This window comes from Parasteatoda tepidariorum, chromosome 4, assembly GCF_043381705.1.
Source record: "Parasteatoda tepidariorum isolate YZ-2023 chromosome 4, CAS_Ptep_4.0, whole genome shotgun sequence".
Lineage (NCBI taxonomy): Eukaryota > Metazoa > Arthropoda > Arachnida > Araneae > Theridiidae > Parasteatoda > Parasteatoda tepidariorum.
In genome coordinates this window covers 42,326,074-42,353,044 of record NC_092207.1, presented here as the reverse complement: position 1 = coordinate 42,353,044, position 26,971 = coordinate 42,326,074, and the positions used below count along the sequence as shown (strand labels likewise).

Sequence of the window (26,971 nt, the reverse complement as noted above, 5' to 3'; positions counted from 1 at the left end):
TTCAAAACATTTTATTTAAACCATTACTTAAATCAAATTACAGGGTGCGTAGCCAAATCTTTCAACAAAAAAATAAGCACCTTTTTTGAAGAAAAAGTTGAAATGTTTAGTTTTCTTTTTCAAAAAATGACTGATTTCTCAAAAAATATGCATATAATTAGTAGATGGTTTCCAAGCTTTAACGATTGAATTTTGCAATTTTTATTAGCAGTTTTATTTTATATAGTAAGATATCGGATCGAAAATACAAATCTTTCGATTCTTAAAATCAATTATTTTAAAATCGAAATTTGTACGTAGTTAAAATTGGAATGTTCTGTTCACACACAATAAGAGAGGAACAAAATATTTTTCATTAGGAACCACAACAAATCCTACGTAATAAACTAGGTGTATCCATTAAAAAAATATTGGGATCGCAGGATTTGCATTTATCTAAAGAAATAAATCCCTTAAGAGTTAAAAATGTGCTTAACTTAAAATGTTTTAAATTATAGGTACACCACTAAAAACCCACCGGCATGTAAAGATTTAGAAAATATTATCTATGCACAAACAAATTTAACTGTAAAAATAGTTTTAACTGAGTAATAATAGTGTTTATAAACAATTTGAAATCTTATACATAATTTAATGCAGGAAATTAAAACATATTGTCAGATTGCCTCGGTTTATTTAACTACTAATCATGATAGCAGAAACCCTGCACATGGCAGCAGGCACTGCAGATTCTTTTCATGTCAGATTCCTAACTATCTACAATTATAGTTTATATCTGACTTTGTAAAGGTCATAATCAAATTTGAATCAATGACGATTGAGCTGCAGTTTGACTTAGTGAATTCTGCTACTAGACTACTTCTAAGAGAAAAACTTAACTTTAAGAAGATCTGAAACAAAGCATAATAGACATAACAATAAATCAAGTGGCACTATTTAATACAGAGTCTGTCAAATTATATTTAAAGATGAACTAAATTAATAACAATTAACAAAATGTGTATTGGATTATTAAGCATCATAAAAATTATTTGTGCTAGTTTTTATGCCATGCACAGAAATAAAAAACTTAGCATTTAAGACAAAAGATTAAAACACATAAGAATGAACACATAAGTGAAAAAGAATGAACACATAAGTGATATGTTTAATTTATAAACTATTAGATTCATACAAGTAAATTTTTGCCAAACACATAGTACAACATACACATAAAAAAATAATAATATTAACAATGAATCACACATTATGAAATCCTGGAGCAGGAGTGGAAGAACATGTTGGAAGCCATGGATGTGTTTTTTCAGTGCACGAGGTAGTTTGTCCAGTTTTAAATCCATCGAAAGATATGCTATCACAAATCGATGGACAAGTATTTCTGTACGACATATCACAGGCAGAGCTTGAAAGTTCACAGTCCTCCATGAGTTCTGTAACAGGAGTAATTCTGGATACAAGTGCATTGTTTACTTCTGAAAAATTCATGTTTTGTGAAGAACTTATACTCCCAGTTACATATCCTGTATCCTGCTTTTCAGAAGTGGATGCAGGAAAAGAATTCACTTCTTGAGATTCAGTTAGAAAACTCATTGCAGTTTCTGGTGCAGCAGGACAATTTTGGGGAGAATAATAGATTTCACTATTATTTTGTTCATCAAATGACTTCATTTGGACACCTGAAAATACCAATTTCCAAAATGCAGGGTTCATTCAATAATATTAATCATAATGAACATGTGACATTTTTTGAATTTTATTATTTGACATATTTTGTATAGACCTACTCTCACACTAATTTACCATAAAAAAAATTAATCTTTTTAGTCAATTTTTAACTGCTCTTGTGACAGTTGTATCAAAAGAATATCTTTTTGTTGATTAGTTCAATTTAAATTCGACAATTGGTTAGGAACTGAAAAATAAGTTTAAAAAATTTTGTTTGAGTTTAAATAATTTAATAATAAAAAGAAATGAAGAGAGAATTTCTGTTAATTTGAATTTTTAGTTAAATAAAATATTTTAAAAGCGGTCACTGAAATTGTGGATTCAAATTATTTTAAAAGTGGCCAACGGAAATTGAGGATTCAAATTATAAAAAGTTTCGTTGGTAACATTTAAACAGTTTTTCGCAAGTGCCCGATCGACAGCCATGACTTCAAACGAAAATGCACTGGCCGCATTTATTTTAATTTTAAAATCAACTCAGGGACCTTCGAAAAATTGTTTAAATGTTACCAATGACACTTTTTATGATTGAAATCCACGAATACCGGCGGACGCTTTTAAAATGAAATTCACGAATACTGGTGGCCACTTTTAATATAATTGAAATCCACGATTTCGGTAACCGTTTCTATATTAAATATTTTAAAACAATTCAGCGGTGATAATTTTAAAATAAAACAATTTAGCGTGACTAAAAGTCATTTGTCAACTCAAAGTCGGTATAATAACCATAAAAAAACCGCAGTGAAATCCAGCTCGATTCAAAAGAAATTTGCCAGAATTCAATAAAAAATTTGCCTTTTTTTTATTAAACATTAAAAAAAAATATTATAATAATANATCAGCAAACATTTTGGAAATAAAAAAATCAAGTATTAAAAATTGGTATATATATATATATATTTTAAATTAAAGAGGGTTTAAAGTGTTAGGAAATTTAGTTAACTGTTTTAATACGTAATAAATATAATGTAGAGTATATTAAGAAAAATTCGAATTCGCGAGTTTGAAATTTGTGTCCATTTCTTTCGATAAGTTTTTGTTTTAAGTTTGGTGATATATATTTTTTAAATATATAAAATATAGAATATATTTAGGGTACTTTCGCAGGATCAAAATATGTTTTTCTTTTGCAGAGCTGGGTTTTTTTAAAAATAATATATATTTTATTACAGATTAAGGAAAATTCGAATTTGCCTGTTACGCACTTTGTTCGAAATTAGGATTAGGGCAGCATTTGAAATTTGGATTTTTTTGAAGACATTTTATTAATCAACCTTTTTTTGAAGACATTTCATTTTGCAACTTTTTTTAAAGACATTTCATATTTGCTCTCAAAAACACTTAATTTTGTTCCAGATAACATTTAATTTTGACTCATTTGATTTTTTAAATATTCAATAAAAAGTCCAAAAATCCAAATTGAGAGTTTATTTCTGGATGAGTTTCAGAATCTTGAATTTCTAACAGTTTCGGAGTCTCTAACAGCTTCCGGAGATTTAGAGCGAAATATTCGAAAATGATGTTTTTCAACACTCGTAAACATTTTTTACCCACTGTAGTACTAATCAATTATGTTAAAATTTCTTTCTGAAATAAATAAAATCACTGGCTGGAAGCATAATTTTTTTTTAAAAAAAAAAGTACATAAAAGTAAGAAATGCATACTTGTACACAGACGATCTGCAGTAATGGGAGAAACTGGCGGTGACGACAAAATATTGCAGGATTCACTACAATTTGGTGGAGTTATTGGGCTGGATGAGAGCACATCCTATAAGGATACATAATTACATGTGCAATTTAATTAATAATAAAAAAAAGGAAAAATGCTTAGAATATATAAATAATAGAGTTATGAAACCTTATGATTTTCACAGATTGTATACAGTACGAAATGGAATAAACACAAATTACATTGGGTCATGCTTTTCAACTTGAAACTGCTTTAAAAAAGATATATTTATGACATATTAGGGGAAAAAAATAGATACATACTGAAGCCGGTGTGGAATGATTACTGTGCATTTTCGAGGTAGGTGTACTCCACAATCTAGCTCTGAAGAGATTTTTATTTTCTGTCCTAAGTTTGAAAAACAAAAACATGCAGTTGTTTTTATTAGAATTCAACTCATTACATAAATAGTTCCACTTTTAAGAGAAATCCTGTTAAGTAAATAAGATAAAAGTAAACAGTCACATCAGTCAAAAGCCTGGAATTTCAAAAGTAAATAATTAACAGAGAATTTTATGCATAAAATGTGCCCAAAGACATTGAATTTAAAGAGCAATAATTAACTTGAAATTTTATATATTGGCTGATGAAACAAATGCATAAAACATTGTAATAATTTATTTAGAACAAAATCAGAAATTATTGACATGGTAAGACACAGAAAGGACATAACTGGAAAAAAATATGTATTGATATCCTATAAGTTTGCGAGCATTTAATCAACACCTTCCAGAAGAGAGGACTTTATATGGATAATTTTAGTAGTCTGAAGGAACAAAGTTGAAAAATAAGAAAGATGTCACAATGTTCAGGCTACTAAAGAATCGGATTACTCATTTATCGTAACCAGTGTTCTAAGAAGTGTTGGTTTAAAGCATCGAACGAGATGAGTAATCAAAACTTTAGTTTAATATTAATGCAGTTTGTGAACTGAGTTTTTCTTAACATACAAAATTGTACTTAAATTTACGGATCTGGGGATATCTGCTTTCAAATATAAAAATAAGTGAGGTTCTCATTCAATTTCAGAATTAAATTTCCCTCATTATTCCAGGAAAATGTGTACAAATTTCCAGATCACATTTTTACTATAAATGGCAAGATTTCATACAAAATACAGCATTTTTTACTTAGAAGGCAACAATACAAGTTACATATAACAGTGTTTAAGAAATATAATTTCACTAGGATAAAGGTTTACCATGTAGATTTTGTAATACACAAGTACAGGGTTCCCACTCTATGATGNTTTAGCAAAAAAAAATTCAAGGACTTTCAAGGACCGTGGGAACCCTGAAGTACATAGGCTACAAATAAAAGCAATATTTTGAACAATAACTGCAAAAATTCACAATGATATAAAGTTTATCAATAGTTCTTTTGCCACCATATATCTCATTTGTGATTAATATTGCTAAGAATCAAAACTATTTTGCACAGAAAGTATATTTTTAAAAAAAAAAAATAAAACTATTACCAGTCATTTTAAAAATATCTTTGAATTACAAATATAATTAGGAAATATTTATATTTAAATAAATAAATTTTTAGAATGGAGTTACAGTAGAATTTTCACAAAATATAATTATAATAGATGTCAAATTTATTTACTATAAACCTTAAAAGTTAATTATTGCAGTGAATTTAAAAGATTTTTTAATTTCCAGGTTTATAAAAGATTTTTAAACAACTTTTTTTCTCCCAAACTCAAATTTGCTGATTCTGTAGGAACCAGTAAAAAGTGGATTTCTCTACTTTTATAGAGAAATACTTTCACATGGAGCCATTCCTAAATGATGTCCAACCTTTTTCAATATTTTTAGTGCCACCCCCTCTTTGAAACAAAGGGCCACACTTCATCATGCCCCTACCCTCTGTCACTTACGACAAGTCTTAGGTGACATTATATAACATAAATATGTTTTCTGTCAAGAAGCAAAGCATTGTCATAAATATTACAAACTTTATTTAAAAAATTAACTATGCTTTCCAGTGACATTAGTGAATATAAAAAATAACAATGATTTTGTGAGTAACGTTGATTAATATTTCAACCAAAATGCGTTTTATCTCACTTCTTGTTAACCCTTTCACCCTGTTGTCCCAGTCTCACATTATTCCTCCCCTAAATTGTGACATTTATAGACGACCCCTATAAAAGTTGAGATCTTTTCATTATTTATATTGAAGGTTCTCAATATACCTGGGTGGAGATATACATTCTTCCTCAGTTGTAAAAAGTTTCCGCCTTAAAGAAGAAGCACTTAAAACTTCTACTTCCTCTCTAGAGTTTTCTCGACTAGAGAAACTTTCTTCTTCATCGTTAAATGTGAAGTATTGACCTATTAGAGAAAAATAAAGCATTATAATACAAAATAAAAATCGTTGAATGCCAAAGCAAAATATCTGGAAAGAAATTAAATTTTGTAAGATTATTCTCTAATTACTAATTTATGTAATCTCATAAAGATATACACAAAATTGTTCTTAAATTATAAACTAGTAATAACTAAATAAATCTAATACCTAATATCGACTAATACGAAATTCTTAAATTATAAACTAGTAATAACTAAATAAATCTAATACCTAATATCGACTTCAGATCTACATCAGGTGGAATGCTTAAAGCAGTTTGAGTGGCAGCTAAAAAAAATAATTTGTTAATACAATCAAATTGTACTATAATCTTTGTAATAATTATTTAATAATTTTTTTTACAAAAAATAATAATAATAATAATCAAAAATAATCCTTAATAACATCAAAATCATTAAAATAAAAATATAAACAAGGTTAACATAAAACAAAAAGTCATTAGCATTTTAAATCCTTTAATTAATTAGTGAAAAAAATCCATATTAATAATGCAGAAACCGTTACATCCAGTTAAATAATATAAAAAACATATTCATTAATATCATCCGATGAATTTTAAAAAAATTTATATTTTATTATGAGGATAGTAAAAATTTGGTCAAATATAGTCTAGTGCACAGAAATTTTAGAATATATTGAAACCAGCTTTTAAAGTCTTAAAATTCTAAAGTCATCCTTGTATAATAAAAATACTGGATAAAAAAATATACAAAATAAAAATCATTTTTTTTTTAATAGTTTAAAATGTATTTAAAAATTTATATTATAACAGTCGGGCTGAAAAGTTCGTAGGCTGACACATAGATAATAATTATGAATTAAAATTTGACAGCTGTCAGACTAACAGTTTGTGAGATATAGTATTTTTAGTGAAGCAACTTTTGTTAGTTTAAAAACAATGGATAAAAAGGAATTTCGCGTGTTTATAAAGCATTGCTTTCTAGCGAAAAAAAATGCTCTTGAAGCCAAGGCTTGGCTTGAGAAACTTTATTCGAACTCTGTACCAGGAAAATCAACCATTGAGAAGTGGTTTGCTAAGTTTAAACGAATCGAAATGAACACTGACGAAGATGCGCACCATGGACGCCCCAAAGAGGCAGTTAGCGACGAAAATATCAAAAAAGTCCGCAAAATAATTTTAGATTACCGTAAAGTGAAGTTGATCAAAATATCTGAGACTCTAAAGATATCAAAGGAAAGTGTTAGACATATCGTGAATGAATATTTGGGTATGAGAAAGCTCTAGGCAAAGTGGGTGCCGCACGAGCTCACAATTGACCAAAAACAACAACGAATTGATGATTCTGAGCTGTGTTTGAAGCTGTTTAATCGTAATAAATCTGAATTTATGTGGCGATATATGACNTATAATACAAAATAAAAATCGTTGAATGCCAAAGCAAAATATCTGGAAAGAAATTAAATTTTGTAAGATTATTCTCTAATTACTAATTTATGTAATCTCATAAAGATATACACAAAATTGTTCTTAAATTATAAACTAGTAATAACTAAATAAATTGAATACCTAATATCAACTTCAGATCTACATCAGGTGGAATGCTTATAGCAGTTTGAGTGGCAGCTAAAAAAATAATTTGTTAATACAATCAAATTGTACTATAATCTTTGTAATAATTATTTAATAATTTTTTTAACAAAAAATCTATAATAGAATAAAAATAATAATCAAAAATAATCCTTAATACATCAAAATCATTAAAATACAAATATAAACAAGGTTAACATAAAACAAAAAGTTATTAGCATTTTAAATCCTTTAATTAATTAGTGAAAAAATCCATATTAATGCAGAAACCGTTACATGCAGTTAAAGAATATAAAAAAATATATATTTTATTATGAGGATAGTAAAAATTTGGTTAAATAAAATCTAGTGCACAGAAATTTTAGAATATATTGAAACCAGCTTTTGAAGTCTTAAAATTCTAAAGTCATCCTTGTATAACAAAAATACTGGATAAAAAAATATATAAAATAAAAATCTTACTTTTTTTTAATAGTTTAAAATGTATTTAAAAATTTATATAGCTAAAATACAAGATAAAGCATACATCTTATTAGTAACCTTTATTTAAAAATAATTTTTAAAGTCCTCAGCTAACTCTCTCAAACTTCATACGTTTCAGTCAAAGCATTTTTATCATTTCAGCAGCAAAAATCCTTCAGCCAGTATAAACTATGACAGAAATTTTTTGCAACACATAGAAAGTTCATCATATTGATTTTCGATAAGCACATATTTATTGCTTGTCAATAAAGATAAAACTTAAGCCAAATATGGACTTTTTTAGTTTTCAAGCTCATTATAAAGTTTCTATCATTAAAAAAGAATATGTAAAAATTGGCTTGATTTGGATTTATAAGGCAGGGTCAAATCTCAAAAAAAAAAAAAAAAAGAGATTTAGCTCATCTTTACCCGCTGATCTAGCAGCAGAAACATTATTCCACAGAAATCAAATCATAACTATTTTATACTTTACATGCAACTTTGTTGCAGTAATTAATTTGACAATCTTACTCCAGCAAGATTGCCACTCATCTCCAGAAAAAGAAAAAAAATTCCCTGTACGTATTACAGAGAATATATTAAGAGGAAACAATTACTGTGCTCTTGTATGAGCTATATTGAGATAACTATATTAATTTTAAAAATTGCTGGAAAAATTTAGAGGAAAAAAGGATCAGCTAAAAACATACTTAAATAATGCTATAGTAAATGAAATAATTTAGTATAGTTGAAATATCATCCTTCCATACCATTGGTCACCATTTTTTAAAAGGCAAAAATAAAATTCCTTGTATTTTCCCAGTTTGTAAAGAAAAACTCAAAATTCCCAGTATTTTCAAGGTTTTCCCTGTGGAGTAACAACCCTGTCCAGAAACATATGTCGAAATCATATTTTGTATTTCATTTACATTTATTGCATTCTTATTCAATTCAGCAACATGATTATTTTTAATGTGCAAAATATCTAGAAAAATTTTACAAAATACACTTGCAGAACTTAAAAACTTATTGCAGTCAAAAATAAATATAACTTCTATGATAGTGTGATGACACCTGTCCAAAATAACTTTTTACTTAATATTTTATTATGAAATGATAACTCACTATCACAGCAGCTAGTTACAGGTCGGTCATGCACCATGTGATTCATTCTTCTAACTTTCACATCTAACCTTCCTAAAAAGAAATGAAAGTTTGATAAAATAAAACTGCACAAGCAAATTTTAAGTATACATACCTAATATTTTTTAAAAATTTTTATATATGTATTAGAGTTAACTATTTTCAGATTACTATTTTGGAAGAAAAGAGCAAGCAATATTAATTATGCTCAATTTACATAATACAATTCAACTATATATTCACCAACTAAAAACATAAAGGAAGATAAAAATTTTAATCTATTTTTATGTCCAAAGGCATGTAAGACCTCTAATCTGGTTGTCGATTTTTCCTCTCAATCTCAGAAATTCAAAAAGCCTGGTACTTTTCGGTATAGCGTGATGAGCAAAACAATAAAGATTTTTTATACTTAAAAATTGCAACATGATAAATAAATCTATTGTTTTAAAATAGACAGTTTCAGATGTTGCATTTCTCGAAAGAGTCACTAAAAAGCTTCACTGAAACTCTTTTTGGTTTGTTTTTCCAGTCAACAATTCTCCAATTTTTCTTAAAATGTTTTGGGAAGGGGTCTGCAAGAAAAGCTGATTCATAGAATTATTAGGAAAAAAGCCTGAGAGTTGATATACAGAGTAGTATAGAGTATACAACTCTGTGCATTAGATGAAGTAGATAATATAGAAATGTATATTCTAACACTGAAATTTACTTTTAGCAAAATTAAATCATTTTATACAAGTTTGATACTTTAACAACACATATATTTAACATGCCACAATATATGATTTCAAATTTTTTATTGAAATTTACAAAGTTGCAAAAGCTGAACAATCATCAAAATCTTTAAATTTTATAAAATTACTAAAGTGCAAGGATATATTTAGTAAAAACAAGAAAATCAAAACAAATTTTTTAAATCCATATGATTAATAGCTACAAAAATAAAATATATATGATTTTTGATGTAAAATAAAAGGATTGCATATGAAAACATATACGCTATTGTTTTAATAATATCTAGAATACCAAGAAAGTACAGGGGAAAAAAAGTTAATTTTAAAATCATGGAAAGTGAATAACCAAAAATTACCTCCACTATCAGAAGGATCACTCCAAGGAGATGGCACAATGCTGTTTTGAGAAAAAAATGTATCAATTGCTTCCTGGGCTTTCATTTCTTGTTCAGCATCAACACTACAAAAAAAAAAAAAAATTTCATTAATATTGAATACAGCTTATTTTTAAAAACAAAACTTCAGCAGATTGCAAAAAACTTCAATTGTTTCAAAATATGTCATTTCATAGATGTTTATAAGAACGAGAACAAGAAATCTGAGAAAGCCACAGAAAGAGTTTAGCTTTAATTTTCATAAACATTTTAAAACAGGTCAAGTTTCTAATCCTGAAAACCGTCAGGCCACAACTTTTGGGAGTATCCATTTTATCAAGTAAACACTCAAATGATGGTTTAACGTTGTTGTTTGTGATTGATCATTGATAGCCTACCAGCGTGAGCTTCCATGCTGACTTCTTTATAGTCTTTACAATATGCATAGTCACCAGTAGACTTGGTAAATAACAATAAATAAAGGCTCCTCACCGAGCTTCCATGCTGACTTCTTTCTGGTCTATAAAATTTGCATAAAGTCACCAGTAGACTTGATAAATAACAATAAAGCCTCCTAACGGAAGTCAGTCTTAATTACTGAAAAAGTTTCTATTGCAGACTTTCAAGTTCTTCATAAAACCCATTGTGCGGCATGGTAACTAGCACAGCATGCAAAACATGTTTTGTGAAATTAACTATCCTCACTTTCCAGATCCTCAGAGACAGCTGAGTAGCTATGCGTACTAAATTGATTCCTTCCCTTTCCCAATTCCAACCGGTTTAAGTCCAGTGCAATGTGTATTTTCCTTATAGTAAAATAAGTAATCTTATTTTTCAGATAGATGCTTCAAAGCTCTTAATAACATAATATTTAAAATTAAAAAAAAAAAAAAAAAAAAAAAAANAAAAAAAAAAAAACAATTATTTTATTTCAGTGCATAATTTTATCCTTTTTTTTGGTACCAATAAAAAACTTTCTCATAATTTTTTCCAAAAAAAAAATTCATCTGCAGGAGTATACTTTACTTGAATGTCGAAAATTAAAGTCCTCAATTTTTTTCTAAAACAATTTAGAAAAATGGGACACAGTCAAAATAATAATAATGACAAACTTAGTAAAATATAAAATTCAGTAGAAATAATAAAAGTAATAAACTTACTTATAAGCAGTGACAGAAAGCACAAACTGGCAATTAGTATTTTAATGACTTAAAAGGGTAAAGACATAAAAAATACAAAAATAAAAAGGAATTAAAAATTAATCTCGATATTTATTATAATTAACTAAATGAATTAGAAATGATTTAATAGCATCAATATACAAATGTCGATAAAAAATAATTAAATAGGTTATTTTGACAATGACTAATATAAAATTTAAATAAAACATTAATTAGTATAAATTATTTTGTGAAGAACTTAAACAAATTCTAATGGTTAATAAAGATTGATAATAATGATGATGGATTTTAGGTAAATAATGATTTTAAATAAATATTACCAAATGTCTGGCATAGAAGTTTCGTCAATATCAGCAGGACAAAGAACAGAGAGCTGTTCTATAGACCATCGAAATGTTCCCTAAGTAGGATACAAAAATTTAAGATAAAACCTCTAGATATTATAAAATTTGCAAACAGAAACAGTTGAACTACTTAACAGTTTTAAAAAAAATGTCATAATAATCTTTCATATTTTACACATTGTGACAAAAAAGTACTCATTTACAAAAAAAATCTATCATTTTTTTTTAAAAATTGTTTTACATCGATAAATGGTACAAAAGAGATTTCAAATTTAAGAATATAACTCAATGGCTGGCTTTATGTAAGCCTTAATTTTATTAAAGAATATTTTAATTATTAAGAAAATAATTTTTTTTGAAACTAATATGAAAAAAAAAAGCACAATATTGTGGAAGAAATATCTTAAAAAAATTTCTTTACAGTCTTTCTTTCTCATTATATTTCTTCAGCAATAATTAGCTTCAGTTTTATAAACTTCTATGTTAATCTTTTACAGTCATATATTGCTGTGATGCAATAAAAATTGATAACTGAAAACTACCTAAACTATCATAAGAAGATTAATTTAAAAAAGAAATCTTTACTGTAGACAGGGAGTATATAGAGACAATTGTAAGATAGAGAAGGGGCTAATGTAGACAATTTTTAAAAATTTATATGAAAAGACATGTTTAATATACTTCTAATTTGCAAAATATTTTCTTTTTTCAAATAAAAGAATTTTGATGGAAAAAAAAAGAATTATTATGACCTCTACCACACATGAAAAAGTAAACAAAAATAAATGCACACCAATTCTTCTCTTCACATTAATGCCGATATGAGTTCTGGACATTGTCTTATGACATCTTAACAGATAATTTCATGCATACCTTAGTTTAGTAAAATACAAACAAATAATAAATACACCAAATATTCAGAATGTTTATGACTTCTATTGGATATTATCATAGACATAGTTAAGAATACGGACATAGTTAAGAATACAAAAGTAGAATACGGACACAGTTAAGAATACGGAAGTAGAATACGGACATAGTTAAGAGTGCGGAAAATAATAAAAAATCTTACATCATCTTTTTTATTTCTAGACAGGGTGGCAAAAAATGGAGAACATGAATGGAAATATAATGATTCAGCTTTAACATCAAAAGGATTTCTTAGACGAGGTGTGTTAGTTTTCTCTCTCTCAGTTGAATTCTCTTCAGAAATAGACATCATTGCGGACGTTGAACCTTTAAATGAAGCTTTCCTTTTTGGAGTTAAATCTGAAGATGTATTCATTAATATTGAGGAACAAATCTGCTTGTTTGCATTATTCATAGTATTAAACCTGAAATAAAAATTAAATAATGTTTTAACAAAATATTATAGGAAAATTCAACAAAAATATTCACATTAAAAATCTTCCTACAGCTATAATAACAAACGCCCCTGAAATAATACAAATAAATAACAATAGTATAAATAAATAACAATTTACAACTATTAATATCTTTAGCAAAAAGTAAAAGCATATTAAAACTAAAATAAAAAAGCTAATTTCAGTACAAAATATTATGAACATATTTAATATTAGCAATACGAAAAAATTAATGTCGTTACTTAAAGCATACAGGTAAAGTGTCAGCAGTTTGGAGACTGGATATGGAGTTCCGAGATTTTAATAGCAGAAAAAAAAATATTATATCTTCACAAAATAAAATGTCTGCTTGTAATCATAAAATTATTAATTCTGTAAAAAAAATTCGTATTTGAAAGTATAAGCAAATGAAATAATTAAATAAAAATCAAATTTTAAAAAGTCAACCAAAGCATGGAAGAATTAAAATGAATGATTATATAAAATAGATATCAACAAGTCAAATCAGAGAATTAAAAAAAAAAGAAAAAAATGCTTCGGAAAACTTTCTCAGTAAAAGGAACACAAATTTAAAACCAATAAAATAATGTAAAAACCTGGTGAAACTCGAAATCAGATTTTCAAAATTTGAAATTTATGTTGATTTCACGCGACTATAAGTTGAAGTGTTTTATTTACAAAATGAATTTTTCAGCTTTAAACCATCCAAATTTTCGAACATGCAAAAAATAGTGACTTTAACTATTTTACTCGTAATCTCCCCAAAACTATCTTTTTTTTCCTTTCTAAAATAATAATTTAATTAATCAAAATCTTAAGGAAAGAAATTTAAACTTAAAATGGTATGGCAACGTCAGAAACAATAACAATGCTCTGGCGTCTGGCGCTTGATTTGACAACAAATAACGACAATAGTTGACTTTTTAATAAGATTTACTACTTTACTTTAAATGAGAACAATTTTCAGATTTTATAAATTATCATCAACAGTGTATATTTGTTTTTTAAACAAAGTTTTAGTTGTGCGTTATTAACATTACGACAATTATTGAGTAAGACTTTTTTTTAATAATTGCATTATGTAGAACATTCATTGCAGAAACATTTTGAAATTTGTATATCAATGTAAACATTATTTCTTTGCAATCGACTATAAATGTTTCGCTAACATAACAGTTCATCTCAATTTAAGAGTGAGAAGTAAGATTTGTACAAACACATCTATAATTGGTCCCAAGATAAGTTAACTTTTTTTTATAGTTTTCAATCTGTTTGTTTAAATTTATTTTATTAAAAACAGTTGATTGACAAAACTTGGTCGTGATCTGTGACAGAATAATCACCATGTCTTGCACCCCCCCTCCAAGTCAAAAGGTGTTTATTTTATTTGCCTTTGACTAGAAATAAAAAAAAATTGCTATATTTTGAAAACAATTTTTTCAATCTATAGCAAATTCTAATATTGTTTTAAAATATTTACAAACTTTCAAAATATTTACAAACTTTTTAAGATAAAACTATGTATAGTAAAATATAAATTAGTTATTTATTGTAGTAATAAATAGTAATTTATTGCAATAAATAATAATAATAAGACACAAAAGCAGTGAAACCTTATTTTTAAAACAGTAACAGAAAATAACTTAAAATTTCCTCATTTACAACAAAGTCAAATGAATTTTTCATATTTTATAAAATATTTATTAGATAATTTACTAGTTGGATTAATATGAAATATAATATTTTTCATATTAATCCAACTAGTAAACTATGTAATCAAATTATATTTAAATAATAAATTAATAAAATAGAAAAGAATTTGAAATAGTTTACAATGCATTGACAAAACACTAATGTGATATTACCAAGCTTTAGTGTCAACACTGCCTAATTTTCTTTTAAATCATATTGATGTAAAAACTGTTGAATTTGTTACAAAGTAAAAGTTAAATTTTTTCCATTATACTGCAAGAACTCACATACATTTCCCTTTTCTTGCATAAAATAAATAACACCTTATGTGAAACCGTTTTTATGCTAAAAGAATAATACAATTTTGTGTGGAAATGATGCCCTTCCTAATTTCTAGCACCCTGTCTTTTTTTTAGGTTTAAAATTAATGTTGTTCATGTTCTCTAAATTTTCAGTTGTCTCACCCTGTAAATAAGAGATATCTATAATCTCTCAGGATAAGAAATTATATATTATTTTTCGGTAATGAAAATCCTTTATTGTGAAAAAATGCTGACTAATATTAGCTGAATGTGTGTGAAATATGAAGCATTTCTTCAATGTCGTTATGAATGAGTGCCAATCATAATTTTGTTTTAATTTATTTTCAGGGATGAGATTTTTCCGCTTTTTAGCGGAATTCCGCTTTTTTTACTTTTGTATCTCGAATATCCGCCTTTTTATTAAAAACTGCGATTATCTAAAAGTTTCACTTTAAAAAAAAAATTTAGGTAAATATTTTGCCTTTTCGAAAAATTTAGCCGTTGAATTATTGTATTTATTTCTGATTTTCAAAGATAAACAGAAAATTCAACCTACATATCTGTCAATCCTTCCACATTTTTACATTTGTGCTATTTTCGCCACTTTTAAGCGCAGAAGATACGATTTTCATCATTCTTAGCCCGCCAGATGGTTCGTATTTTCGTAATTCAAACGTCGCTGCTTCAAACAAGCTTTTTAAAAGTCTCAAGCCCGGAATTTGCTAACATTTTGATTCTTATTCACGCAATTTGAATATTCTACAATATAATTCGTATATACGAGATTTAAAAATCCAATATCACTATATGTATTTACACGTTTTTAAAAACATATGTAACGATTCGTATTCACTGGAGTTTAAAATCAATTATCGCGATTCTTGTAAGAAGTAGGGTTTTTTTTAAATTAGTTGCTATAAATGTGACTGTTTTTCTATCAACAATTATTAGTATATGTAGACATATTCAAAACTTGCATTCTGTGCTTGCAAAGTAGAATGTGACAGAGGCAGGTAAAGAAAGAGAAAATAGGATTTGTGAAAAGATGTTTGAAGATGGGCTAACGACTAAATTAATCACCAATCTGTTTCCCCTCATTCACAAGCTGCATTACGAGAAATTTGACCTTGTTAAAGGATTTTCTGCTTGTTTTGTAAAACCTAAAGCATTTGCAGCAAATTAAGCATTTTGNAAATAAAAAAAAAAAAAAAAAAAAAAAAGATTTAGCAAACAAAAGCAATTACTTAAAAAATTATTAAATTTTTTGTGGAAAAAAAAGTTTATTAACTCAGCACCAAAATTTAAGAAATAATAATGCTGCTGTTATTTATGATATAAAATGCGAAATTCTTATCATATGAAAAATAATTATCTAAACAGTTGCTGATTATCATGTAATTTTTTCAAACTAAAATAGCAATTTTTTTTGTTTGTTATCTTAAATTGTCAGGAATTTATTATTAAGCGATTGCACACGCGTAAAATTTACTCACGTGGAAATTCAGCTTTTTTGTCTTTTGGCCAATCTCATCCCTGTATTTTTCTTGAAAATCTGGCTACAAACCCTGCCTGATGAAATTTTTGATCTAATTTATTTTTAAAAAAGAAATGATTCAAAATTTTTTAATGTGAAAGAAATGAGTTGCTTTACAAATTATAATATATAATTATAAATTCAACAAAATTTGATTTCTATTATTTTTAACAATAATGCTAGTTTATTCAAGAATTGTATAAGTCAAATGTGTTTTTTACTTTGTTAAAGAAATTTTTTTTAACCATATACACACTTTACTAAAAATATTTTGAAAAATTTATTGTTATTAAGACAAATCCCAAATGTTGGGATTAAAAAAAATAGTGTTCAAGGGAAATATTAGGCTCTGAGAATTTTCTGCACTCCAGGTTATTACGACTTCTTAAAATGCCTTATCATGTTTTTGAAAATCTAACTAGTGTGTTAAACTTTTTCTTTCTTTTTTATAAAAATTTATTATTGTAATTTGTTGAGAAATCCTTATACGAAACAATATTTATGAGCATGATTTCATTAATATTTATTCTGAATTTAAATTTCTAGTTATGGCTGAAAAGTTCCAATCTAAACTACCTCTTCTTAAGAAAAGCATTAATAACAAATGGAAAAGTAAATGTATTGAGTTATTGGACGATTTGGAAATCAATTTGTATAATTCTGGTAAGAAGTATATTTTACTAATGTACATGTTATACTTGTTTTTCAAAATAATTTATGCACATATATTTGTGAAATGTATAATTTATGAATTATTTTTATTGATTATGAAATTATTTACTAAAATATGTTTATTTAATATAGCTCTGGATAGTAATACTAATGATTTGCTGCAAACTAAATTACAATCTGAGTCAAGTTTTTGTGAAATTCAGAAAGAAATTGATACTCTGCAGAAGCAAATGAGTGAACTTGACACTAAAATACAAAATAAGCCTGATAAAAGGTTTGTTTGACATTGTTATGAATTCTGTATAAAATTGAAATAATTTAGTTTTTCTAAGTGAAAAAATATTGCTTAACTTCTACCTTTTCTGTTATTATTACTAATTTGAAAATGTCTTCTATTTTGTATGTCGTTAATTAATCCTTATAATTATTAAAGTATCAAATTGAATAAAATCTTTATTAGAATAAATAATTTGACCAATTTTTTTCTTTTGAAAACAAATCTTAAAAAACTTTTCAAATATAATTTAAGTTTGTGTTAAGTTTTTAAATAAATCATGTGACTAAATTGAATATTTTTCAATGAGATTAAAGAAAAGCATAATAAACATTTATTGATTATTTCATTATATAGACTATGCGACTCAGTAATTGATGTCATTAAGCGAAACGCGAAACATTATTTATTACTCATATTACTAAACACAATTAATTAAAGTATAATTTTTCCTAATAAAAATTTAAAAACTTGTTAATTATAATTACATTTTCATAAAAAAAATTTATAAATATATTACAGGCATCATAATATAAAAACAGATAACTTTAGTTTAGGAATAATAGTTACCCTATTATAGAATACTAAAAATTAATTCACTTTGAATTTTTGAGTGTAGTTCATGCTTTGGTTTTAAATGACAGTCTAATTTTATGAATTTTGTTGCTCCTTCAATTCCTATATATAATAGGATTTAATTACTTTATCCCTTGAATAAAGGAATACCCTTCAGATGTGACAAATTAAAAATAAAATGTAGCTGGAAAATTGAAGAGATCACTTTTTTAGCAAATTGAATCTGAAAATTTATTTAAATAGAAAATGTAATCAACTTATATCACTTGATTTATTGCAATAATTTTTCCTTGCTCACATTGAACGCATAAACGATTTAAAAGTAATCTAGTCATCTGTCTTAACCTAACTATGTTTTTCATTTGCTATTATTTTTTGTTGTTAAAATATTCAAAAAATGTATTTTATATACTTCGAAAGTTTTTCACAATTTTCTCATATTTCCTTTCCATGAATTTAAGATTTTAATCCAATTTTCTAATTTATGGGATTTATATATATTTTTTTCTTTGATAAAAATAATTTTATTAATTTATGAAATACTGTTAACGTTTAATAATTTTTCTTCTTAATTAAGGATAACTTTAGCCTTCAATTAAGTACTATACTTCAAAATTTTTTTTTAATTTCTAAACTAAATAATTATTGAAAGATTAAGTAACTAAATAATTATTGAAACATTAACTCATTATTGATATCATTAACTAAATAATTATTGAAAGATTAAGTGAAAAAGAAAATTATATGGAATTTTATGTAAAACTAGTTCAATGTAAATTTTTGTGGTAGATAATTATGTCTAAATTTCACAGTTTATCTCATTCCCATTATCTATAACATACACAGTTAAAAAGATTAATAAATAGTTTTGCAAAAGTTAGAATTATATTTTCCTTATTTATGAATTTTTTTAACATCATATTTCTTAATATGATATTGTATAAACGATTAAATGTTAAACATGAGTTCGATTAAATGGTTTTGATTATTTTCTAGGTCGGAACTTGCTTTATATCAGCTCATAACTAAACTGAGATGGGATTTAGAAAGTCCAGAAAATCACATAGTAGGATGTATCCTTGAAGCTGATAATTTCTTTTAGATAAAGACTAGTTACATATTTTTATAAATAACTTCAGTTTTGTAAATAATATTAAATAAACCTTCAGAATCTTTTTCATTCAATATTGCTTTAAATAAATGTTTAGATTTAAATTTAAAAAAAAAAAATTATGGTTTAATATTTCATGGTGTATTCATTACTTTTACATAATACTCAAATCAAGCTTTTTCTTTTCACAATCTTTATAAGCTGCAAATGTTTATTTATTTTATTTTATTTATTAATTTTTTTTTTTCAATCTTAAAGCAAGACATTTATAATTTTATGGCGACACACAGTATTTGAGGGAAAATTTAGGAAAAAAAATTAAAAAGTCTGATATTTCTGTTTTTGTGCAGTCATGATATTAAAATCTAATTAAGAAATGTATATTTTTTATCCATACTCATAATGAATATTGTTCTAAAATTTTTACAAACCCACTTTAAACATGTAATTAAGTTGACTTTATTAGTTTTTTTCTGATTTCATTAAATTTAGATAAAAAGAATGATCTATAAGGAACAAGTTTCTAACTTTTACATGGAAAAAAAATGTACTTCTCTTTAAAAAAAAAATTTTTTTTTTCATTTCAATTATCAAAACTATTCTCCCTTACAAATACAATCAAATTGATATTCATATTTTCTAATTAAAATTGATGTTAAGCATCAGTATTTATTAATTTTGCCAAGTTAAAATATGCCCAATGCAGATTTATTTGTGTTATTAATATTTTTTTAAATCATCATGATAATAGCATTGTTAAATGTGCCGAATAAAAGCTTAGTGAATGAATATATAAAAAAAATACTATCAACCTAGCCACTGTGCTGTAATGTATCGGTACTATTTTCCTATAGTGCTAAGAGGTTAAATCATCGCCTTTGTGAGAAATCTAAGAAAGCAATTGCAAATTTCAACTGGTATTATCTCTGTAATGATGTTCTGATTTCCATGTCATTGAAATCATGGCTATGATTAATGCCACTTTGCAACAATGATGCGTAGCTTTTAAATAATTGTGTTTTTAGTAAAATTCTCCATATTGGATGCTCTTTCTTTACTTGATGGCAAAATAACACAATAGAGAAGCTTTGTAATTTTTTTTCCAATTATATAATCAAATAAATTGCAACCTCTGTAGCAGAATTTACAGGGTGGATCTGCTGCACTATTCAAATTTGTCTGTGACCGCAATACAGTCAAACAGCGGTTATTATTGAAAAATTTCAGTTGAATCTAATATACATACAAAATTTGCAGATATAGAGTCCTGAAAAATTATGCATAAAAACTTCGCATTGGTTAAATTTAAGTTATGTATGTATACATCCCTTGAATACTAAAACAAAAAAATGAAATAAATCTCTATACAGATAAATCTGTAATCAAGTAACAGAAAGAAAAATTCTTTACTTTTTGTTCTTTGTGGTGGTATCTCAATTCAGTTTTTGAATTTTTATTAGAAACAAATCTGGAATTGTTTTAAATAGGAGTCTCAGTAATTTTTCTGTTTCTTTATTTGCTTTTTAAAATTAAGAAGAAAACTAAGTGAAATATAATCTGCAATTCCTGCTACTCTGCTAGACAGTTTCTATTACTGGTATTGCAATGAATCTAAATATTAGGATTGTTATAGTTTTGTGCATCCCTTTACTGTCCCCCCTCCCATTAAAAAAATATAAAAGAAATCTAAATAAGTCGAAAATACATTAGAATACGATTTAAACCTATATTAAAGTTTAAAATAAAAACTTCCTCAATGAAAATATATATTTCTTTTTAGAACTGTCATATACTTTATTTATTTCTAATTTTAAATTATTTTAGTTCAATCTTTTTTTGTTTTGTTTAAATTGCTTTATTTTTATTTATGATTTCTGTAGGTTTCATAGTTTTGAATCAGTACTTACTGTAATAGTATCATCAGTGAATCAGTACTTACTGAAAATAACTGTAAAAACCCTGACATATACCTCAAAAAACATAACTTGTGTTCATATGTTTCTTAACTTGCATTCAGTTGTTGCAGGAAAGCGTTTCCAGACTTTTGACATGGATACAATGAAACATTCTGAACAAGAAATAGTTGATAAACTGTGGGCAATTATTGATCCAAAAGAATGAGGTAATGTTTTTAATTTTAAAATTGTGTATAATGTCATTGATTTAAAAATATTTATTTTTCATTTCATATTTTCAATTTTGTGCAAATTTAAAAACAATTAATAGAGTACTGTAAACCAACAATTAATAGAGTACAGAACTTCTTTCCAGCATTACTGTAGGTAACTTACTTAAAATAAGTTTTTGAAATATCACTAATTGTTTATATTTATTTATTATTTACTTAAAACAATAAGCTGCTAAGTTTAAGATTATAAAATTCATAATATGATCAAATATCCATGCACAAATAGTACTGTGTGAGAAGACATGAATTAAATAAACTCAAATAATGCCATATAAAAACCCTCATACCAAATATACCTCATTTTAATACCAAATATATTTTCTGTATTTCACAAGTTATTTTAATCTTGAAAAGAAATTTATAAATATCTGTCTATAGGAAAGGAATTTATACTTTAAAAATGGAAAAAAGAAAGAAATTCATGTTAGTAAATAAGAAAAAATTTATATAGGAAGAATTCATTTATGTTAGACTATAATATAATTTGACTAATTAGTTGCCTACAACACAAATGACAGTATATGCAGTTAGGTTTCTTGCAGCATGTTGTTGATGTCTACTTTAGGCTTAACTTAATTTTTAAATAATTGTAAAAAATAAACACCCATTTAAAATCAAGTTAAGCACAAACTTAGCCTTGGAAAAGCTAAGATGTCAGCTGTACCCAAGAATGCTTGATATAGAAGTTTATTTGCTTCAAAAAATATGAAGACGGTAATAAAAGTGACATATTTCAAGCACCCGAAAATAGACTCACGGTCTCAAGACTAGCTAGTTGTTCATGTCTGAATGAGAATTGGTGTTTATTTAAGTGCTCAAAGCATGTATTTTATTACTAGTTTCATATTTTTAAGCAGATGAAGTTTTATAACATCAAATATATCTTTCTGCTTCAGTTTCTTGGGATTCTTCTTTAATGCCTCATGCAAATATAGTTTAACAATTATAGTGCATGCAAATATAGTATATGCAAATATAGTTTAACAATTTAAAAAATAAATTTGTCTCTAGCTGATTATTACTACTTTTGATTTTGCACTAATTTTATAATAGTTAAACTTATGTGCTGGTTACACCTTCAAGTAATTTTGTTTTTTGGTAGTTAAAACTATTCATAATTAGTTAGATAGCAAGCACTCTTCCAATAAAATGTCCTTCCCTTTCAACTTTTAGAAAAATAAAAACAATTTTAAAAAATAAAATTTCTTTATTAATTTGTTTTCTTAATTTTATCACTTAATCTTAACTTTATATTTTATGTATAAATTACTTAATTTTGTATTATATATTATATTATTTATATTCTACTATATATTATTAATCTTAAGGAATTTTATCCACTACTGGTTATTAATGTTTCTTTTAACGTAGTGCATATAGTTTCTATAAATATATTTCCATTTATGATGTATTTTAATGTATATTGTTTTTAATTTTCAGGTTACTCTGGCTCTGATCTGTGTCAAAGTTTTATGTACAGAAAGTTTTTTAGTTTTTTTAATATTTCATATTACTCATATTTACTTCAATAAAAATGTAGTTTTATTTAATTATGATGTAGTTTTAAAATCTTTTCTTCTCTGATAGCAAATCTACATATTTTTCAGTATTCAATGCTCTCCTCTTTATGTACCACATGCAGTTAGTTTTTGTTGCAGACTCATTGTATTTTAAAATCATGTGTCTCATAAATCATGTGGGCACAGTTCTTATTTAATATATATATATATATAGAGAGAGAGACAGATAACAAAATCATGTATTTAGTGACATAATCTTGACAAAACTTATGAAAAATTAACATGTAACAATTTAAATCTGTCGAAAATTGTCATGTCTTCGAAGTTGTTTATAAAAGATTTACTATTTATTTATATTTTAAAAGTTTACAGCAATATAATTTTTTAGATCCGAAGTCAGTTTTAGTTTTTTCTTAATTTGATTTTATATAAATCTTAAAGAATTTTAGCCACTACTGGTTATGTAATATTTCTTTTAACGAAGTGTGAGTAGTTTCTTAACATATATCTTTGATTGCTAGATGTGAATTTTATCTGTAGTTTAAATTAGGACAATATTAATTTTATTTAAATATTGTTCTTTAAGATCATATATTATTACCATTTCACTCATATAATAAAGTTTATCTTTCATATGCTATTATAAGTTGTAATTTAAGTTGTTTTTAACAATATTTTTAAAATTATTTTTTTCAATTTATATACATAATTAATGTTACTATACCAATTATAATTAATTACTTAACATATTCTGGAAATTTTGTTAAAATTTATTTTTAACAAATGCTACTACTTTATCAAACTCAGTCCACTTATTGTCTGTTTAAAGGAATAAAAAAAAAATAACTGTATATCAGTATTGCAGATATCTCAGTTGGCAAAGTAGTAATTGCTGTGAAATGCAGCATCCTATAAAAAGAATTTTAGAATGTCAAGATATTTATTGGTATTCTTTTTCAGTTTTTGGTTGTAACTTGTTACCAAAACATGTTAATAATTTAACAATTTAAGTAATTATTTATAGTAGTTTATTATTTTAAAATAGAGTGAAAGTTGAAACTCATTAAACATGTTTGTGTCTTTACACATAAATTAGCTACCGTTTTTTAATAGAACTTTTTTTAATAGCTAAGTTGTAATTTAAGTTGTTTTTAACAATATTTTTAAAATTATTTTTGCAATTTATATACAAAATTAATGTTATTATACCAATTATAATTTATTACTGAACATTTTCTGGAAATTTTGTTAAAATTTATTTTTATCAAATGCTATTACTTTATTCAAAATCAGCCTACTTATTGTCTGTTTGAAGAAATAAAAAAGTGACTGTAAATCGGTATTGCAGATATCTCAGTTGGCAAAGAAGCAATTGCTGTGAAATGCAGCATCCTATAAAAAGAATTTTAGAATGTCAAGATATTTATTGGTATTCTTTTTCAATTTTTAGCTGTAACATGATACCAAAACATGTTAATAATTTAACAATTTAAGTAATTATTTATAGTAGTTTATTTATTATTTTAAAATCGAGTGAAAGTTGAAACTTATTAAACATGTTAGTGTCTTTACACATAAATTGGCTACCGTTTTTTAATAGAACTTTGCTTTTACTTTATTTCTTATTATTTTATCTCATGTTCTATTTTATTAAATTTTTTTAAACATTTATTTTCTACAAAATAGTATTAATCTAAAGTTTTTACTCTCATTCAAAATTTTAATGAATAAATAAAAATTTAAAAATAATTTAGGCAGAAATAAATAAAACAGTGAGAAATAAGTAATTGGTCACTGAAATATTCTTTTTATATTTGTTTGAATAATATGTTCTTTGAAAAAGTGCAATCCAGAGCGTAAAACATTTACTAGATAAAAACTTTCTTTCATAAATATTGTTATGGAACTTTTAAAATCTCTCCAGGATTTCACCTGCCTAGCTGACAAATTTCACTGTATTTAGTCCAGTAGTTTTCTAGCAACAAAGCTCCTGAAACTTGTTATTTATTACATTTTTTTTATCACCCTTTGAACCATATTTCTCTATAATGCTAATACAAACATGATGAATACATAATTAAAATCACAAAATGTGGTTTAAGAAATTTACTTTTTTATTGTTAATTTTTGAATGATGATTGTTCTTGTAACAGCAGTAACTAGAGAGACCAGCCACAAACTTGTAGCACTCGCTGACTCCTTGATCTGATTTCATTGTTAGTTTTTGATTCTTCATTAAATACTACTGTATTTTATCTAAACTTTGTATAAATTGAGAGACTCTTTTTAAAAATAGGCAGTGTGTAATTCACAACTCTAAATTGCAGTATTGAGTGGCACAGCTCATACGTTTGAACTGTTTCACCATATTGTTTGGCGCAGCATGTCCTCATTTGGACCTTGTGCCACTAAACCCTACATTCAATCAATTGAGTGGCACAGCAGTTTTAAGTCCTTTATTGTTACATGAACTTGTAAAATAAACACGAACCAAGGAAAAATCTAAGTTTATTTTTATTGAAGAAAGCATACTGACAATGTAAATAAAAATCTATGTATTCCAGGATTAAAAGAAAAATTTAAGTTGAATCGATAAGCAACGTCATTCAGCAGTAGATCTTAATCGTTTCATAGTAACAGTCAGTACAACATATCTATGAGCATTATCATAACATAGTCATTTGAAAATTTATAAAATTTTCCAGCATGTACTATTTATTTTATTTTATTTCATAACCCACCTTTAAAAGCTGACCTAATTCTGAGTTTATGACCATCAATGTTCAACTCCATAGCCTTCTAATTTTGAACCCAATCCAGAAGACAAAGATACTCCTTGATCAAGTATTGGGAGAAATTTTGCCTTCTTGGAGGGCGTTTTGCTAGAACGAACCCGCATTTGCGTTACATGGAGAGGAAGACCACGAGAACCTCACAAGGTTAGCCTTACGGCTAAGGGACTCTTAACTCTATTCGTCTACCACTGAGGATATTTCGCGTCAGCCCTGTGGTCGGTACAAGCCGGATGCGGATTCGTATCGACGAGCCATTGGTGTGATAAGGTTANACTGCTGGGTTTCGCACCCGGTTCACTTCATTGGAAGGCGAACACTCTACCCCCTGAGTCGTCACGGCTCTGGTTCAAACATTGGGACAAACTAGTCTTTGTGAAGGATTTTTTTTATGAAACTAACCCGCATTCGCTTTGCTTGGCGAGGATAACCTGCCACAGTTAGCACAATGGCAAGGAAGACAGCATTAATAGAATTAAATGATCTCATCGTTTACAAAATTTTTTTCGGCAATATTTCTGGCCAATCTCAGTTGAGTCTGCAATCATTAAAATGCCACTTTTTTGTAAATTATTAAGCTGCTTTAATACTAAAATAAGCTCTACATTTAGTATGAACCTGCGTAAATTAATAAGCAAAATTTTAAAAAGAAATATGTTTAAATGAACAGATCGTTTTAATTTTCCATTTCTGACCTACTTATAGCTCAGTCAGGTGGCCGAGTGGTTAGCGTGTCTGACTGCGGAGCCAATGGCCGCGGGTTCGAATCCCGCTCTGGGCATGGATGTTTCTCTCTCTGTGTTGTCTTCTGTTGTGTGAATGAGTGAATGTGGCCCACCCTATGAACGGGTTTGTGGCAGTATGGCGTGGGTAACGTTGCTCGCCTCCGTGACTTTGGTTCACAGGTGCCCNAATTTTGAGTTTCTGACCATCAATGTTCAACTCCATAGCCTTCTAATTTTTAACCCAATCCAGTAGACAAGGGAACTCCTGGATCAAGTATTGGTAGAAATTTTGCCTTTGTGGAGGGCTTTGTGATAGAACTAACCCACATTTGCGTTACATGGAGAGGAAGACCATGAGAACCTCCCAATGTTAGATTCGCGGCAAAGGGACTCTAACCCCTGATCCGTCTACCACTGAGGATATTTCACGTCAGCACTGTGGTCGTTGCAAGCCGGATGCGAATTCATATCGACGAGCCATTGGTGGGATTCGAGCCCGGTTCACTTCATTGGAGGGCGAATGCTCTATCACATGAGCCATCACGGCTCTGGTTCAAACATTGGGACAAACTAGTCTTCGTGAAGGTCTTTTTTA

The 26,971-nt window shown here is 26.7% G+C and overlaps 2 protein-coding genes across 7 annotated transcripts; one reads left to right on the top strand and one right to left on the bottom strand.

Moving 5' to 3' along the window:
• Nucleotides 1-1,117: 1,117 nt before the first annotated feature.
• Nucleotides 1,118-13,857, bottom strand: LOC107437994 (aurora kinase A activator-like protein bora). 6 transcript variants are annotated; one of them, XM_071179712.1, is made up of 10 exons: nt 13,587-13,857; nt 12,699-12,960; nt 11,603-11,682; nt 10,084-10,187; nt 8,976-9,047; nt 7,368-7,424; nt 5,664-5,802; nt 3,724-3,808; nt 3,394-3,499; nt 1,118-1,676 (listed from the first exon to the last, which is right to left on the bottom strand). In XM_071179712.1, the coding sequence occupies exons 2-10, from the start codon at nt 12,948-12,950 to the stop codon at nt 1,240-1,242; spliced, it is 1,332 nt and encodes a 443-aa protein (XP_071035813.1). In that variant the 5' UTR covers nt 12,951-12,960; nt 13,587-13,857; the 3' UTR covers nt 1,118-1,239. The 6 variants fall into 6 exon arrangements, with proteins under 6 accessions (XP_071035813.1, XP_042894666.1, XP_071035814.1 ...); XM_043038732.2 differs by lacking the exon at nt 7,368-7,424 and adding an exon at nt 6,050-6,106 and having other exon boundaries at nt 13,587-13,715; XM_071179713.1 differs by having other exon boundaries at nt 13,233-13,631.
• Nucleotides 13,846-22,889, top strand: LOC107440745 (uncharacterized). Its single transcript, XM_021146090.3, has 6 exons — nt 13,846-14,042; nt 17,065-17,181; nt 17,323-17,464; nt 19,037-19,113; nt 21,169-21,273; nt 22,780-22,889. The coding sequence occupies exons 2-5, from the start codon at nt 17,067-17,069 to the stop codon at nt 21,270-21,272; spliced, it is 438 nt and encodes a 145-aa protein (XP_021001749.1). The 5' UTR covers nt 13,846-14,042; nt 17,065-17,066; the 3' UTR covers nt 21,273; nt 22,780-22,889.
• Nucleotides 22,890-26,971: the final 4,082 nt, after the last annotated feature.